This window comes from Leuciscus leuciscus (genome assembly GCF_965113295.1).
Source record: "Leuciscus leuciscus genome assembly, chromosome: 6".
Taxonomy (NCBI): domain Eukaryota; kingdom Metazoa; phylum Chordata; class Actinopteri; order Cypriniformes; family Leuciscidae; genus Leuciscus; species Leuciscus leuciscus.
This window is the reverse complement of record NC_138730.1, coordinates 5,670,891-5,690,102: the sequence shown is the minus strand read 5'-3', so window position 1 is coordinate 5,690,102 and position 19,212 is coordinate 5,670,891. Positions and strand designations below refer to the sequence as shown.

General features: G+C 43.4%; 2 protein-coding genes and 1 long non-coding RNA gene across 3 annotated transcripts in view; 1 reads left to right on the top strand and 2 right to left on the bottom strand.

Moving 5' to 3' along the window:
* Nucleotides 1-19,212, top strand: part of LOC309502064 — a 200,292-nt gene that overhangs the window by 90,864 nt on the left and 90,216 nt on the right. The gene's annotated exons all lie outside the window — the stretch shown is intronic.
* The window catches only part of LOC309501908 (uncharacterized protein), a 575,396-nt gene that overhangs the window by 490,954 nt on the left and 65,230 nt on the right, over nt 1-19,212 (bottom strand). The gene's annotated exons all lie outside the window — the stretch shown is intronic.
* LOC309501942 (uncharacterized protein) lies at nt 6,656-9,182 on the bottom strand. The gene is made up of 2 exons (XM_082174235.1): nt 6,996-9,182; nt 6,656-6,716 (listed from the first exon to the last, which is right to left on the bottom strand). The coding sequence occupies exon 1, from the start codon at nt 9,152-9,154 to the stop codon at nt 7,193-7,195; it is 1,962 nt and encodes a 653-aa protein (XP_082030361.1). The 5' UTR covers nt 9,155-9,182; the 3' UTR covers nt 6,656-6,716; nt 6,996-7,192.

Below are 19,212 nucleotides of genomic sequence, written 5' to 3'. Positions count from 1 at the left end.
CTCAGGTTCAGCTCTCTCAGGTGTGACGGGTTTGATTTCAGAGCTGAAGTCAGGATGAGACTCTGTTTCTCTGTAATACTGCATTCACTCAGACTGAAGACAGAGAAATAACAATATTTCACATCTATGATGATCATCTTATTGAAGAACTACAGCAGCATTTAGTTTCCAATAGTCTGTTTTAAAACCCAGTCACACTAGTTCTGTGTGCTGGAAGACACTGTTTCTTCTCTTTCATTTTAACTATTTATTTGACATCTCTCTTCTTTATTCTCTGTTGAAAAGGCAGATTTCTGCATGTACACAATCAGTACATTGTATCAAATGCTGGAAAGTAAACAATTACTAACTAGATAAAAAACACATAAAAATGTGAGCAATAGGGAAAACCCAGAAAGTGCACTGCTATAAACAATGAAACATAAGCCCTGCTGTCAATGTAGAAGATTTTATTATTTAGAAAATAAGTAATTTAGCTATATATTTGTACACTATTATTTCCTTTCTGTGTGTGTGTCTTTGAGTTTGACTTTGGACGCCTGAACGGCCAGAATGTTGATGCAACAGAGAATTATATTTAATGTCACATGGTACAAAATATTTCTCAAAATATCTATAGAATGCATTACCATCTTTAGAAGGGATGTAGGAATATATGTGAATAGCCACTGATCTGGAGCGCCTTTCTGCAGGAGGCGTTCAGGCTTTGTTTGTGAAATAAAGTCTAATATTTCTGGCATCAAAGATCTCTGAGAAGTGATTTCCCAAAAAGATTGAAACCACAACAAATGGCGCCTAAAGTGGGGTTTGGCTTAGGAGCTGAAGGAACCACGAAAGGCATCACTGGTGACTGACACAGACAGTGGCCATTGTACTTTGTGGTGAGCATTTTTTGCTTTTGTATGTGTTGGTCACCGGTGGCCCGGAAGTGGTAAGAAAAGCTTCTCCAAATTTAAAGAACTAAAAAAATTGAGGAAAAGGGGTCTTTGATTCCAGAAATAATTGCATGCATTGTCTTTGACGATATCAAGTAATTTGTAATAGCGTGGGGGAGCTCCCGGTAGTGTTTTCCTGTGTTTATGTAATCCTCAGTGGCTCTAAGGGTTTTGTCGTACGTACACAAGGATCTGTGTTTGTTTATAAAGAGGGCCTTGATGGATGATAAGCAAAAGCATGTACACAGAGGATTTGTACTTACTGATAAGGATATCAGTTATTGATCTGTGTTTACTTATCAAGAGGGCCTTGAAGGATGACAAGAGTACTGATAAGGATATCAGTTATTGATCTGTGTTTACTTATCAAGAGGGCCTTGAAGGATAAGTATAGCATGCACACAGAATAAGTTTAGCTTGTGGTTTTAAAAGAATCATTGTGTCGAGGAAGTGTATCAGTGAATCTTTTAATGTATTGTTTATAAACTAAAAATTGAGAAGAAGTGATAATTCAGATCTGACAGAGAGTAGAGTAAAAAGAAGAGTGTGTGTGTCTGTGGGATCCTGTGTCTTGCTTGACTGTGCCTGTGGTTAAAAATAGTGACCTCTGACCCTGGTTGCTTGAAAGGGACAAAGAATGTGTGAATGAGCTTTAGGGACATGTATAAATGGTGTGTATTAAAAGTAAAGGAAATAGTAAAGGAAAACTATTGTTTCAAGATATTAACTTTGTAGATTATTGTAGTATGAAATAAGTTAAAATAATAAATATATATTTAATCAATAAATGTAATAATATATATTAATAGATAAACATAAATAAGATTGTACGTGCTTAATATATTATATCGTATATCTGAAGACGTCTAAAATTTGTATCTCGTTATCCCTGAAGACAGAGTGGAAAAAAGTATTCCATTGCAGATAAATAAGTTTGTGTTAAGAGACAAATAACTGGTGCAGTGCTGAAGGTGAACAAGATTGAGTGACCAAATTTCAACAGTCATAAATATATTACAGGAATCTTAGTCAAGTCAAGTCAAGTCAAGTTTATTTGTATAGCGCTTTTCACAATACAGATTGTATCAAAGCAGCTTCACAGTATTAAATTAAAATAATACAACAAAGTTTGTTTCAAGAGGAATTTATTGATTGATCAAATTAAATTAAATATCCCCAACTGAGCAAGCCAAAGGCAACAGTGGCAAGGAACTGAAAAACTCCATCAAGTGACCTAATGGTGTCCTAAAACTCCATCAGGTGACCTAATGGAGAAAAAAAACCTTGGGAGAACCCAGGCTCAGTCGGGGGCCAGTTCTCCTCTGGCATTTATGAGCTAGAGGCCGGATTGTAGTTTGAACTGTAGGATTATATGAATGCCTGGTTGAAGAGATGCGACTTTAATCTAGTTTTAAACTGGGAGAGCGAGTCTGAGCAACAAACAGTATCAGGAAGACTATTCCAGAGTTTTGGAGCCAAATGTGAAAATGCTCTCCCTCCTTTGGTGGTTCTGGATATCCTAGGTATGACCAAAAGCCTTGAATTTAGTGATCTTAAAGAGCACGATGGATTATAGGGTGATGGAAGATCCGTTAAATAGACTGGAGCTATATCGTATAATTAATACGGAGCTTTATAGGTAACCAATGCAGTGATGATAAAATCGGTGTTATATGATCATATTTTCTTGATCTCGTAAGAACTCTAGCGGTGGCATTTTGGACTAACTGTAGCTTGTTTATTGAGGATGCAGGACAACCAGCTAATAAAGCATTACAGTAATCCAGTCTCGAGGTCATGAATGCATGAACTAACTTTTCTGCATCAGAAACTGATAGCATATTACGTAGCTTAGCAATGTTTCTAAGGTGGAAAAAGGCTGTTTTTGTAACATATGAAATATGATTTTCAAAAGACAGGTTGCAATCGAGTATAACACTGGGTCTTTTACTGTAGAGGATAAAGTAACAGGACATCCTATGATGTTAAAGTTGTATTGTGCGATGTTTTGTGGGCGTTTTTTTGAACCGATAAGTATTACCTCTGTCTTGTCTGGATTTAATAAAAGAAAATTACGCGTCATCCAATCTTTTATATCTTTAACACACTCTGTCAATTTGGAAAATTTAGCGTTTTCATCCGGCCGTGATGAAATATATATTTGAGTGTCATCAGCATAACAATGGAAACTAATTCCATGTTTCCTTATAATATTTCCAAGTGGCATCATATATATTGAAAATAACAGAGGGCCTAACACAGATCCCTGCGGCACTCCATAGTTTACTGGAGATATGATCGATTTTTCTCCATTTAAATAGACAAAATGGTAGCGGTCAGATAGGTATGATTTGAACCAGCTTAGTGCTTGTCCTTGAACACCAGTATAATTTTGTAGTCGATCTAAGAGTAATGTGTGATCTATAGTATCGAACGCAGCACTAAGATCAAGTAAAACTAGTATTGAGATACAGCCTTGGTCAGAAGCTAAAAGTAAATCATTTGTGATTTTAACGAGCGCAGTTTCAGTGCTATGATGCGGTCTGAATCCAGACTGAAACTTTTCATAGATATCATTTTGTTGCAAGAAAGAGCCCAGTTGAGCGGACACCACTTTTTCTAATATTTTAGACATAAATGGAAGATTTGAAATGGGTCTATAATTTGCTAGATTATTATGATCTAATTGTGGTTTCTTAGAATCTTAGAATTTTAGTAAATGGGAATTGTTGATTCAATTAAGAAAATAAATAAATAGGAGGAATTCCTTGATGTTTGTTGAGGAATAGTCTGATTTTATTATTATATTATGCTCAGATAATCAAAGTTAAATTGCTTGCTTTTTCCTGCAATGAAGAACTTGCTTTTCTAAAAAAAGAATGGGGGAACTGCTGTGGTCAACCAGTGAGAGTTTTTATATAAAAGAAGTAGTGAAAAAGATGGTTAAAAAGTGGAATTCAGATAAAGAGCTATAGCTCAGGCACAATAGGTATTTATAAAAGTTCAATTTGATTCATGAAGATCTCTGAGTTTTCAAATTTCAGATGGCTTCAATGACAGTGTCGAATGGAAGCAACAAGAGGGGAAAGGGCAAAGACACAAATGCAGAGAGACGATCGAGAGAGTGGGTGAGGGGCCTTCAGCTCCCCTCCTGAAGTTGACCACTTTCTGAACGCTCAGCAAGGAGAAAGACGGATGCAGAGCCATAGAGAGAAAGAGTTGCGACACTCCCATAGACCCCGTTGTAAAAAATGGCGGCGCTTTTAACCGCCTACTTCCGGGATTTGAAGATCGGATTAGTTCCAAACACTGTCATTTGGGTGTTGGACACCATTCACTTACATTGCTGCGCGTCGAGTTGTTCCATAGGTAAGTTGCTGAAATATCGACCTCTTTTGAATTGTCAACTGTCTATAATGTATCAGAGGCCCTTTGCGATGCTTATACTGGTCTTCATTTGTACATTCACAGCGTAATTATTTATATTTTATGTTGGTTGTTTCAACCAATTTTTAAGCACTGCCTGCTAGCTAGCGCGAGTTCGTCAGCTGTGACAGTAAGAGTTCGGTAATGAACCGCTACCACCTTTATAGCAACTTTTATTTAATAAATTTTTTTGGGATACTAACTTTTAATTATGTTTTGTTGTCTTGAGTGAAGCGGCTTGTGAGAACAATGCTGGACCTCTAGGATTGTTATGGCCATCACCAGTCCTGTCTGTTTCATGGATCACCTGCCCCTGGTTTTTGTTTTTCTTGTTTACACACACTCACACAAGCACTCATTTTTGTTGTCTGCCATTGTTTAGTAAAAAATATATGTCTTCAAGTGTTTTGTTAGTTAATTGCTTAAGTTACTTGCTACCCTTACTCTTAGCCTACTCTGTACACTAACCCAGAGCCATAGAGAAAAATCTTCACTCTGCACTTACCTATATAACGTTACACAAACATAATATAAAAGCGTAAATTCGTTTTTAATCTGTTATAGTTTTGAAAATGTGTATGGCTTAATCTTAAAATTATATTCTTAGTCTTAACATGATCATGTTTCATTTTAGGACGCAATAATAGCATTTTACATTTACATTTAGTCATTTAGCAGACGCTTTTATCCAAAGCGACTTACAGATTAGGACAAAATTAAGCGAGTCATCATGAAGAGGCAAAAACAACGCAAGTAGTGTTAAAAAAACAAAGTTCAGGCATTATTCAGAGTAGCATAAACCCGACAAGTCAGGTTTTAAAGGGAAGGGGAAGGATTGTTTTTTTTTTATTTATTTTTTTTATAAGGTTAAGTGCTCACGGAAGAGATGGGTTTTCAGCTGTTTTTTGAATGTTGTCAGGGATTCTGCATTCCGGATGAGGGTGGGGAGAGCGTTCCACCAGCATGGAACTGTGAATGAGAATGTTCTGGAAAGTGATTTTGTGGCTTTCTGTGATGGAACCACGAGACGTCGCTAGCAAGATAACGTCGCTAGCAAGACAACAGAATAGCAAGATAACGTTAGCTTCGCATTTCCCAGTGAGCATAAACAACGGCGGCAGCGTAAACAAATTTAGTCAAAGTTGTCAATAGCCTATAAATGAACAATCAAATTCATAACAAACCGTGGGTGAAAACAGTCATTCACACAAATTGTGGCCCTACTGTGAATTTGCTTGATCATTTACAATAGAGATTGATCGCTAGCTGAAACATATATGTTGTATTCACCAAAGTTAACGCTGACTGCATAGATCTAGCTAATTACATCCTTGTGTTGGTTTGGCGAACATGAACGTCAGTTTAGAAAGAAAAATGGATTTACCTGTTCTGCAAAAACAGAGCAACTATGTCGGATTGGAAGCCCTTCTGCCGGCGGAGTTCTCGCCACCTTTCGAAGGTTTTTCCGATGTAAATTCGGGACTTCGCGCGTTCCTTATCCTTGTCCCTCTTCTTTGCAATTTGTTCATCGAAACGTCGTCTCTTTGGTCGTGTGTCGGCCATAATTCAAACTTCCCTCTTCATGCTTCTCTCTCCTCCACACACCCCCTTCATGTGTACGCGCACTAACCCCCCAAACCCCACCCTCCAATACTTCTTGTCGGTGATTGGCTGGAGCACTGTTTATTATGTTTCGTGGTGCGGGTGAGCCCAGTTTGTTTTTGTTGCCGTTTGTGGAGCCTGTGGTGTCTAGAGAGACCGCGTTTTTTTACAGTGTGTTCAGGGGACAGGCAGCTAGCGGATAGTGAGGAGATGTTTGCTGTATGTGACAAAAAATGTTTGGGCCTAAAAAACGCGTCGCATCACTTAGAGCACCTTTAAGTTTTGCGGCAAAGTTTCGGTCCCGATTCGACGGCAAAACCAGCTTCAGACAAAGACTTTCATCCATCTGCTAGCAGGTGCTACGGATTTATTGTCTTGAACTTCGATCTAAGTACCTATGCTTACCCTGGATTTAGTTCTTAATTTACTGTTAGGGGGGGGGGGGGAATTCTTCTTTCTTGGCCAGGAAGATATTATATCTCCTAGAGTTAATAACTGTTTATGCTTTCTGTTCATTGGATGAACTGATAGACTAATCATACTATTGATTCTGCTACAGTAAATTCTGAAAATAATTAAATGATTAATTATTGATCATAATTCGTTATGAATAATAATTAATTAGATTTATACGTGGGCGTATAAACGCTACAACTTGTTAATGTAAAAATATTTTGCCATGCTAACAATCTCCAATAAAGAACCAGGAAGCATCTTGCTCTGTTGGTGTGTTTTACTGGAAAGACTGTAAAACTGTAACATACAGAAACAAAGATAATGCATATTACAATCTCAATAGGGTGAATATACAATGCAAATATAAAATAAGTAACTTAGAATAAACTAAAACCCTCAAAAAACGATTGCATTAGCGAGCGATTAGCACAATGACAATATACATGGAAAATGCCATAGGGAAGCTAACAATACTAGCGCCACATATTTCCTTACAAATTACGAATTGAAAACATGCTAAAATAACTAAATTTGGTATCTAAAGGAAGCTAAGATCACTATCAAACAAATACTTACAGACAGATCTTTTTTAGGGACCAAAAATAATAATTACAGACTTTAACACTCTGGAGTTCGACTTGCTGTGGGACTGTTAGGAGAATCACTGAACTACGGAAGCTCTGCGTGGACAAAACGCAAGAAACTCAAAACACAAATAACTCTTCCCACAAGGGGGCAGTACACTCCCCGCCTGGTATACTGCTATAACACTATTAACCTTTAACTAATAACACAATTTCTGAAATAGGTCTTGTGTACACCTTAGCAGTACCTTCTTTAATTATTCGTACATCTACTTTACGCACTCTCTTATCTCGACCAGGATAAGTGTCCACAATAAGTCCAGTAGGCCATTCGTTTCTTTTGACCTGAGTGTCCTTTAGGAGAACAACGTCACCAATGGCTAAGTTTGGTTGATCTGCTTGCCATTTTCTTCTTGGTTGAAGCGTTGCAAGATACTCTTCTCGCCATCGTTTCCAGAATGAGTTGGCAAGACTTTGCACCTGTTTCCATTGCTTACGGTACAAGTCCTTAGGATCAAAGTCTCCAGGTGGAACAGAGACGGGACAGATTTTCTGAGTGAGAAGGGCACTTGGTGTCAGCAAGTCGGGTTGTTGAGGATCGGATGACACAGGTACTAAAGGACGACCATTCATTATGGCTGTTACCTCTGCCATGAGCGTCACAAGTACCTCATGAGTCAAATTTGGAGAGTGAACTTTCAGCAGCATAGCCTCCAAAATACGTCGGGCCACTCCGATCATTCTTTCCCACACCCCTCCCATATGAGAGGAGTGAGGTGGGTTGAACTTCCAAGTGCATGCCTCATTTTTGAGGTAGGATTGAAGCTCTGGATCTTCTGAACTTATCTGAAGCTCTTTGCACGCTCCAACGAAGTTCGTTCCACAATCTGACCGAAAGAGCTTTGTGGGGCCTCTTATGGCCAGGAACCTTCTGAGAGCATTTATGAAACTTGAAGTGGAGAGGGACTCAACTACCTCGATGTGAACTGCTCGTGTGACTAAACAGGTAAACATTACTGCCCAGCGTTTGTTCTCTAACACTCCACCTCTTGTCCGGCGGATGCTGATGTTCCATGGTCCAAACACGTCCACCCCGACATGTGTGAAAGGAGGAGTTTGGATGAGACGATCAGCTGGAATGTCTGCCATCTTTTGTTGTTGTACATTTCCTCTTAACCTGCGGCAGGTTGTGCATTTGTTGAGAAGATTTGTCACCAACCTTTTTCCTCCAAGGATCCACAATCCAGCAGACCTGATGGCTCCTTCTGTAATGTGTCTACCTTGGTGCACAACCTGTTCGTGGTAGAACTGAACCAGCAAAGCAGCAATGTGCTGCTTCTTTGGAATAACGATGGGCTGGCTTTGTTCTTGAGTTATTTCAGCAGAAGTCACACGTCCTCCTACTCGCACCAGTCCTTCTTTGTCCAAAAACACATTGAGATTCTTCAGTGGACTGTGTTTTAGTATGTCCTCTCCTTTGTTCAAAGTTTTAATTTCCTTTTCAAATGTCTCTCCTTGAACGGTTCGTACAATAACTAACTTTGCTTGTGTTAGAGCGTCCATCTTTGATTCATTTGACTCAGGAGCTTTTGAGATAGATCTGACCTTCTCAATGAGTTTGGCGATAGCTTGTGTAAGACGTTTCCAACTGGAGAAGCGCTCAAACCTATGTGAGCCGAGCGATTTTGTCACAGTTGTGGTTGCAAATGTTGAGACTTGTGGGCGGACTTCAGTGTCTGTGGCAGGTTCAACAAGTTGAAAGCTGTTTGGTTGCACAGGACACTCTCCATCACTTTTCCTCAAGAAGTCAGGACCAGTAAACCAATTGGTAGAACTCAGTAGTGAAGCTGGCACATGCCGTGTTCCATGATCGGCAGGATTGCTTTCCGTGTTCACAAAGTGCCACTGACTGGGTTCAGATGACTTTCTGATGCGAGCAACACGGTTGGCTACGTAGACATAGAACCTTCGGCTGGTGTTGTTGATGTAGCCTAAGACTACTCGGCTGTCAGTGTAGTATTTCACTTTGTGAATTTCGATGTCAAGTTCATTTAGTAGCATGTCTGCCAGCTCTACCGCCAGAACTGAAGCGCATAGCTCCAAGCGAGGTACTGTGTGGACTTGTCTAGGAGCTAATTTGGACTTGCCCATGCAGAAGCCTACATGGACGTGACCTTCGGTGTCTATGGCTCGAAGATAGCTGATATAGCTGATGTAGAAGCGTCTGCAAAGACACACAGCTCTCTTTGACAGGTAGATTGCAGTGACGTGTTCACATACTGTCTAGGGATTTGAGTGTCCCATTCACAGTTCTCTGAGCACAATTCTCTGATGAGAGCCTTGCCTTGCATGATGATGGGGGCTGCAAACCCAAGGGGATCATACAAGCTGTTAACAGCAGAAAGAATGCCCCTTCTTGTGAATGGCTTGTCTTCTCTTGACACGAGGAAGGTGAAACAGTCATTTTGCAAATCCCAGTTCAGCCCTAAACTTCTCTGTAAGGGCAGGGGCTCTGCACCAAGGTCAAGGTTTTTCAGTTCCTTTGCACGTTCTTCAGATGGAAACGCTTCCATTACATCTGGGCTATTGGAGGCTATTTTGTGCAAACGAATGTTAGAGTCTGCAAGCATTTCTTTGGTGCTTTTCAGAGTTTGAATGGCGCTGGCGTCTGAAGGAAAGGAAGCCAGTCCGTCGTCGACGACGTAAAAGTTTTTAAGAACAAACTGTTTGGCCTCGTCACTGTACTCCTCTTGTGTAGCCAGCGCCGCCCTCCGGAGGCCATAAATTGCTATGGCGGGAGACGGGCTATTTCCAAACACGTGTACAGTCATCCTGTACTCTCTGATGACCTTTGTGGGATCGTTACCTTCGTACCACAGGAAACGCACAAAGTCGCGGTGGTCCTCACGAATGACAAAACAATAGAACATTTGCTCTATGTCCGCAGTGATTGCCACAGGTTCTTTGCGGAAACGCAAGAGGACCCCAATAAGTGTGTTATTCATGTCTGGGCCGCTCAACAAAACATTGTTCAGAGACGTGTCTTCGTGAGTGGCACTAGAGTCAAACACTACACGTATCTGGTTAGGTTTGCGAGGATGGTAGACACCAAAGAACGGTAGGTACCAACACTCTTGGTCTTTGTCGAGTGGCGGGACCGGTTCTGCATGTCCTGACTCAAACATTTTCTGCATGAATTTCAAGAAATGTTCTTTCATGTGGGGCTTTTTGTCAAGCATGCGACGCAGCGAATTGAGACGTTGGACCGCTTGGCCTCGGTTGTTGGGTAGTCTGTGCCTGTTTGGTTTGAAGGGTAGTGGCGCCACCCAGTTGTTGGACTCGTCCATAAACATTTGCTCATCCATGATCTCCAGGAAGAGTTTATCATCCACTGACATGGCAGGTTTGTCATCATGTGGCGTTCTCATGAACAATTTGTTGGTGAGACAGTCGTTTTCATCTATGTCAATCAAGCTGGTCATGCTCAAAGAGTTAAATGGGGAGACAGTGCTCAGGACCTTTTCTTTGACATGGAATGAGTTGGGGCAAGAGTCCAAAAGAGATGTGCGTCCGTTGTTCAACACTGTTGTGCGGTAAACACTAATTTTGCTTGGCACGTGAGCACCCCCAAGGCAGACCTCACCTATTATGACCCAGCCAAGGTCGAGGCGCTGGGCGTACGGAGCATCGTGGGGGCCGTTGTAGTGCTCTCTGACCTTGTGCACTCTTGGTACGTCCCGACCGAGGAGGACCAGTATTGAAGCATTAGGGTCCAAATCTGGAATCTTGGCTGCCAAATGCTTGAGGTGAGTGTGGTGTATTGCGACCTCCGGTGTTGGGATCTCAGATCGATCGTCTGGGAGCATGTTGCACTCGATTAATGTGGGAAGCCGGACGCTAGTGTTGCCGTCGAGAGACTCTACTATGAAGCCGTCAGCTTGGCGTGCCCTTGTCTCACTTACACCTGAGCAGGTTTTCAAAGTGTAAACTTTGGTGCCTGTGTTAACGTTAAAGATCTCAAAGAATTCTGTCTTTGCTAAAGATCTATTGCTTTGCTCGTCTAACACAGCATAGGCTTTCACTGCCTTTTCTTTGTGTCCAGCAGGATAAATGTTTACTAGACAGATTTTGGAGCATGAGCGTGAGCTGGTACCTTTGCCACAGATCTCTGTACATTTGGACACAATGGCTTGGATAGAACTTTCTCGTTGCTCCCCGCCATGCCCGTCTGGGGCTGCAGAGCCTGGAGCTTCCGTTTTCCAGGGTGCAGGTCCAGGGTGCAGCGCGGTGGTGTGGTGGTCGCTTTTACACTCATTGCAATGTACACTTGTGTTGCAGTCTTTTGCCATGTGGTCGACGGAGGAACAGCACTTGTAACAAATGTTATTTTCCTTCAGAATGGCCTTTCTCTCATCCAAGGTCTTTGCTCTGAAACCACGACACTTGCGGAGGGAGTGTGGTTTGTTGTGGAGCGGGCACAGTTTATCTGGATCAACCATCTTTTGGTCAGAGGAGTCACGATAGCCTTTTGGAGCAGTTATTTCAGTTTTTCGAACAGATACTGCAGTTTTGAAGTTGGGCTTGTTCAGTCTTTCAGGCCTATAAACACTTGGGCAACCAGTAGAGAGCAAAGGGGCAAAACTTGGGTCATTGAGAGTTTTAGCTTTGTCGCACACAAACTTCACGAAAACAGGGAATGGCGGGTATGAAGCATGGTGTTGCTCTTTGTAGTAGGATGCTGAAGTAATCCATTTCTCTTGGAGGTGGAATGGGAGTTTTTGAACAATAGGAGTGATGCCCCTGAACGTATCTAGGTAACTCAGGCCAGGTAGGAGACCATCTACACGGGCAGCATCAAGCTCTGAGATGAGATCACCTAGCTCCCTCAACTTGTGGTTTTCTCTGTTTGCGATTTTGGGAAAATCTTCCAACTTTTTCAGGAGAGCATTCTCTATCGCTTCAGGGGACCCATAGCTGTCCTCCAGTCTTTGCCACACCATTTTGACACCAACTGTGGCATCATAGGTGTGTACAGCCCTTAATCGTTTGCTTGCTCTGATGATTTGGGGCCTAACCACTTGCAGAGGAGATCCAACTCCTCTCTTGGGGATAAATAGAGTCCTTCTATAGCATTCAAAAAAGATGCCTTCCAAGCCCAGTAATTTTCAGGCTTATCATCAAACGTCAGAAGCCCTGAGCTAACCAACTCTCTGCGAACCAAATATTTGGCTAAGTCCGATGTAGCTGGGGAATTGGACTCTTTTGCACTGACAGCAGGGCGTGGAGACGATAGCCTGGGCTGGAAAGGGGGAGACTGATGGCTAGAGCGTGGCTGAAATCTGTGGTCAGTAGTAACTGGGGTTGGATACTGCGAGTGAGATGTGAAAAAGGCATTTTTGAACGAGCTTTGGGCATAAGAACGATCTGCTCCACTGGTGATGCCATACTGTGAGGAATGCTCCACTGGTAGCTCTTGAAACCCATATTCACTAATCTCACTGTTTTGTATGCTGTGCTCTTTGACTTTATTTGGCACAAAATCACCCCTATACTTTACTCGCTGAGCTGCTGGAAGCACTAGTGTGGTAGCTTGTGCGGAGTCACAGCAGGTACTAGCCGGCGCAGGTGGAACTGGTATGGGCTGGGCGACATTGTCGCTGTTTTTTGGAAACCAGGTATCTCCACCTTCATCCTCGGCTGCTGCCTCCAGGACCTCTGCTTCGGCGTTGGCGGCTGCAGCTGCACTCTGTAGACGCAGTTTGAGGAGATCAGCGCTGAGCTCTGCTTTCTTTTTTGTAGCTTCAGCTTCGATGTGGGCTTGTTCTTTTATCACCTCTGCTTCTCTTTCAGCGTATGATGCCTGTGCTTGAGCGGCAGCTGCTTTAGCACGTGCTTTTGCTGCCAAAACGCTTGCATTGGACCTTTGACTGGCCCGTGACCGCTGACTGGCACGTGAGAGGTTAGAACAGTTCGATCTCGTTTCCCACAGGTCACCAACGTTGCTGACTGTACTTTGGTGGTCCGGGACAGCAGTGTTGTCTTCTGTATCGACTTTTGATTGACCTTCCATCTGTCTTTTTACTATTCTGCCTTAACTAGTGTGTTTGTGAACTAGCTTTACAGATAGCTAACAATCTCCAATAAAGAACCAGGAAGCATCTTGCTCTGTTGGTGTGTTTTACTGGAAAGACTGTAAAACTGTAACATACAGAAACAAAGATAATGCATATTACAATCTCAATAGGGTGAATATACAATGCAAATATAAAATAAGTAACTTAGAATAAACTAAAACCCTCAAAAAACGATTGCATTAGCGAGCGATTAGCACAATGACAATATACATGGAAAATGCCATAGGGAAGCTAACAATACTAGCGCCACATATTTCCTTACAAATTACGAATTGAAAACATGCTAAAATAACTAAATTTGGTATCTAAAGGAAGCTAAGATCACTATCAAACAAATACTTACAGACAGATCTTTTTTAGGGACCAAAAATAATAATTACAGACTTTAACACTCTGGAGTTCGACTTGCTGTGGGACTGTTCGGAGAATCACTGAACTACGGAAGCTCTGCGTGGACAAAACGCAAGAAACTCAAAACACAAATAACTCTTCCCACAAGGGGGCAGTACATGTCTAATATCTCTTGTTGCAGGCATTTGAACACTGGCTTTTCTTTACAAGGAACAATTGAAATAAAACTCAAGGAACTAAGCATATTTGTCTTTTATTAAACATTTAATGAAAAGTGTTGTGTAATATGGCACATGTAACAATGTCCCAGGCCCTGTCAGGTGTGCAAACCTCAGACTTATCAGACACTGAAATCTTCCCTTTAGTTAGCCAAAGTTCATTTCATTGTGTGCCCTTGTCCTGGCTAGAGCTGCATAACTGGTTTGGGTCAGGGAATGGGGTCATAAAACACCTGTCTGCAGGAACATGTCATAATCACCTATGAACAAATGCAGTTCTGTTAGGATCAGCATAAGTGTATGTAATACAGTGAGCTTGATATTTAATTGTGGAACTTTCCTTACCACTTTCAAATAATGTGCATAAATGTGAATTTCTGAAAATTCTTAAGTCATGCACAGATCCTGGCCATTTTGCTTTCACATTTGTGATATGGAAGATTTTAGTCAACTGCCTTTTTTAAATTTGATATAATATTATTAATCTGGAATATTAAGAATCCCAATAGTAACTGGGCTGCACATTTACATTGTGAACCCCCTTTCTGTTCACATAATCCCCTTCATTGAGGCCTTGATGGCAGTCTATGGTAGCCTATAGTCTATGGTACCAATCACGTTAGTGAAGCCTGAGTGACATATACTGTAATCGGCATGGTCATGATGGCATGATCTTCATAAAAAATTATGATAGCCAAAAAAAAAAAAACTGCTTTAAAAAAACTGCTTTACAACATTGGGTCTTAAGTGGCTTGGAAATGCCACAAAAAAACCTAAAACTGTTTTTTAAACCTAAAAGCGCCAGGTAAACTCCGAATGACACGACAGACAGCACTTTCCATCAAGTTCTCCGCATCTCCAATAGTGTAAAGGAAAGAGCCACTCGCAAATAATCTTAGGGCAATGCAAACAGTTTGTGCTGTAGTTAAAGCCCGACACCGACAAGTCGAAAATAAATGTGCTTTTCCAACAATTCTATAATGTAAACGACAATCTCACGAGTCACGAGAAAAAATATACATCTCAGAAAGTGCACAATCTCGCTGTGCTGGACTTCCCGTATCAGCTCCGCTTATGAAGCCGCAGTCTAATCCTGTTTACATGAAATAAGCCTGCTCACGAGCAGGTTCAAGTTTGCGCACCTGTTGCTATGACAGCAAGTCCAGGATGAGCGTCGAAGAACCAAACAATCCAAGATCATGCCAAATCGTCAACAATCAAATCCAGCTAACTGAGTTAGCGACGTACGAAGAACGGGCCCCAGGCCCGTTAAGGTTGTTATTAAAAATGTAATTGTCAGAACGTCGGCCGTTTCTCAATACCAAGTACGCAAACTTCGGACTTGCGTCCTTGGTAGTTCGGACTTGCCAAGTTCGACTCAGAAGAACGAACTCCTGAGGACGAGAGGACACAAGTCCGGTTATTCTGCAAATAGAACAGTGCGTTCTTGATTGCGTCACTCAGCACGCTCTGGCTACTCCGGTTATCTTTAATATGTAGGCTATATTTTCTGCAACAATAAAACGGAATATGGTGTAAAATACAACTCTGCCTCCCCAGACAGCAACATAGTGTCGGTCCACATCTGGTACACACGGCCCAGATGTGGGCCGGATCTGGGCCGACACTATTTCGTCAACAATAAAACGAAATATGTTATAGGCTAAAACACCACTCTGCCTCTTTTAATTAAAAAAAATCTTAAACATATTAATGGACACGTAAATGTGGTTTAGGCAAGGCGTAGCCAGTTGATTCTCTTCACTGCATATATTTATAACAACATGTCATATAAAACACAACCCTGCTTCTTTTTGTTTTCATTTAAAAAAATATGAAACATTGATAATTAAAACTGACATTTAACAAACAGAGACAGGTTTGTGTAATTTTTTTTTATTATACATGTACATACAGTGAAGAGAATGTATACTAAAATAATTGGTTTCCAGCGCTTGCGTTTACAGGATGTTGTGATTGGTGAGTTTTACTTAATGCCATAAGAGTGGTTTAAGTTTTAAGAATAATTAAAATTTATTTAAATTCAGGTTACAAGGGGAGTAGAGGAAAAAAGCAGAGGAGAACGAGATGATGGAAATGTGAGGGATGGAAAGGGGGAGGGAGAAAAAAAGCAGAGGAAGAGGAGAGGGTGGAGAAATTGGGGGATGAGGAAAGAAAAAGATGAGAGGAGGGGACATGAAGAAGGTATATGTAGAGGAGGTAGATGGGGGAGAGAAGAAAAACAATTCTGTTATTCTTTATTTTACAGTGTCCTTGCTACATGTTACATAATAATAATAAAATAATAATAATAATAATAATAATAATACATTTTATTTATAACGCACTTTTCATCAGAGATCTCAAAGTGCTACAGGTTAAAAACAAAAACAAAAGATAAGCAGTTCTTTAAAAAAAAAACATCTAAAGGGGACCAAATGTTAGGGCTCAGGGTGGATGAAGTAGGAGATGAACACGAAGGAGATCAATTACGAGGTTTTTATTCTTAATATTAACCAAATACAAACAAAAGGGAGCGTGTGCTCAGAACAAGGATAAACCTAACATTAAACATTGACTGACACTGAACAAGGCAAAACTCAGGGTTTAAATACAAGGGAGAACAGATCAGGGAAACAAGACACAGCTGACAAGACTAACAAGAAACCAGGTGATACAGATGAACTAAATGACAGTTGCCGTGGAAACCAAGGAGTGGTGGGAAAACAGAACAAAGACAGACATGTGATCAGAAACACCAACACTCAGACAGAACAGAAACGTGACATAACTCCCCCCTCCCAGTAGGCGCGTCCTCGCGCCGTAGAAACACCAAAGGGGTGGGAGGGTGGGCGCCCTGGAGGCTGATGGGGAAGACAAGGCAATGGAGACAAGGCAGGAAGCCTCCAGGGCGGAGCAGGCTGTGGGTGTGGCCACGGTGGAGACGACCCCTCGGGCGGCCATGGCGGAGACGACCCCTCGGGCGGCCATGACGGAGACGACCCCTCGGGCGGCCATGGCGGAGACGACCCCTCGGGCGGCCATGGCGGTGCGGACCCTTCGGGTGGCCATGGTGGTGCGGACCCTTCGGGTGGCCATGGCGTGCGGACCCTTCGGGTGGCCATGGCGGAGAAGACCCTTCAGGTGGCCACGGCGGTGAAGACCCTTCAGGTGGCCATGGCGGAGAAGACCCTTCGGGTGGCCACGGCGGTGAAGACCCTTCAGGTGGCCATGGCGGAGAAGACCCTTCGGGTGGCCACGGCGGTGAAGACCCTTCAGGTGGCCATGGCGGAGAAGACCCCTCAAGTGACCAGGACGGAGGCCTGTAGCCCCCCCCCAAAAAATACTTGGGGAAAGTCCCGGGTCTCGACACTGGACCTGAAGAGGCAGGGGGCGGAAGCGGCTCTGGGCTGGGCAGCGTGACGTGAACAGGCTCTGGCTCGGCAGACGTGACGTGAAGCTCAGTCTCTGGATCGGCAGACGTGACGTGAAGCTCAGTCTCTGGATCGGCAGACGTGACGTGAACAGGCTCTGCAGACGTGACGTGAAGCTCAGTCTCTGGATCGGCAGACGTGACGTGAAGCACAGTCTCTGGATCGGCAGACGTGACGTGAAGCTCAGTCTCTGGATCGGCAGACGTGACGTGAAGCTCAGTCTCTGGATCGGCAGACGTGACGTGAAGCTCAGTCTCTGGATCGGCAGACGTGACGTGAAGCTCAGTCTCTGGATCGGCAGACGTGACGTGAACTTTAAATGTGTGCACAGACCACACACACCATATGGCTGTGGCCATAATTGTTAGTGTAGCCCTAACTGAGGGCTCTATGCTGGACGGAACCAGCGGTGAAGAGGGCTTTGTGCTGGACGGGACCAGCGGTGAAGGCTCTGTGCTGGACGGGACCAGCGGTGAAGGCTCTGGCTCTTGCTCGAAGACTGGCTCTGGCTCTTCTAGACTGGGAATTGGACTCAGGACAGGACTCAGGACAGGACTCGGAACTGGATCTGGCCTCTCTGGGCCAACAACTGTCTCAGGCTCGGCGGGCATGACGCGAACTGCCTTGTCTTCGGCAGATCTGGCGTGAAGTGCGGGCTCGGCTGGACTCGGAACTGGATCTGACCTCTCTGGGCCAACTACTGTCTCAGGCTCGGCGGGCATGACGCGAACTGCCTTGGCTTCGGCAGATCTGACGTGAAGTGCGGGCTCGGCTGGACTCGGAACTGGACTCGGAACTGGACTCGGAACTGGATCTGGCCTCTCTGGGCCAACTACTGTCTCAGGCTCGGCGGGCATGACGCAAACTGCCTTGGCTTCGGCAGATCTGACGTGAAGTGCGGGCTCGGCTGGACTCGGAACTGGACTCGGAACCAGCGGCGAAGGGAGCTTCAAGCTCGGCGGGATCAAAGAGAACAAAAGCTCTGCGGGCATGACGCTGTCAATCTCAGGCGCGGCGGGCATGCCGCGAACTGCCTTAGCTTCGGCAGATCTGGCGTGAAGTGCGGGCTCGGCTGGACTGGCGTGAAGTGCAGACTCGGCTGGACTGACGTGAAGTGCAGACTCGGCTGGACTGGAGTGAAGTGTTGGGTTGGCATATTTGAAGGCTTTCCTGACCGACATGAAAGCTGGGTCAAACATCTTCAATGCCAGATCCGCACTGTTTGATACCAGCTTACGAGCTCTGGGGCAGAAGAACCCCGCAATCAATCTCCCCATCCTCTTTCTTCTCTGTTTTGGTCAGTCAATCTGTTAGGGCTCAGGGTGGATGAAGTAGGAGATGAACACGAAGGAGATCAATTACGAGGTTTTTATTCTTAATATAACCAAATACAAACAAAAGGGAGCGTGTGCTCAGAACAAGGATAAACCTAACATTAAACATTGACTGACACTGAACAAGGCAAAACTCAGGGTTTAAATACAAGGGAGAACAGATCAGGGAAACAAGACACAGCTGACAAGACTAACAAGAAACCAGGTGATACAGATGAACTAAATGACAGTTGCCGTGGAAACCAAGGAGTGGCGGGAAAACAGAACAAAGACAGACATGTGATCAGAAACACCAACACTCAGACAGAACAGAAACGTGACACCAAAAGCTTTGTTAAAAAGAAATGTCTTAAGGCCTTTTTTAAAACAGTCAGTGGATTGAGGTGCCCTCAAGGAGTCAGGGAGGGCATTCCACTGATGTGGGGCAGCAGTACAAAAGGCCCTATCTCCCATTGTCCTGAGTCTGGTTCTGGGTATGTGGAGGAGGTTTGAGTGAGTGGAACGGAGGGAACGGGTTGTGTTTTGTGGGTTGATAAGTTCTTTGAGGTAGGGGGGGCATGTCCATAGATGCATTGATGTGTGAGGAGGGAAACCTTGTACTCAATCCTGGTGGAGATGGGAAGCCAGTGGAGTGAGTGAAGAATGGGGGTAATGTGCTCATGTTTCCGCACTCTCATCAGGATCCTAGCTGCAGAGTTTTGGATGTACTGAAGCCTCTGCAGACTCTTTTTAGGAATC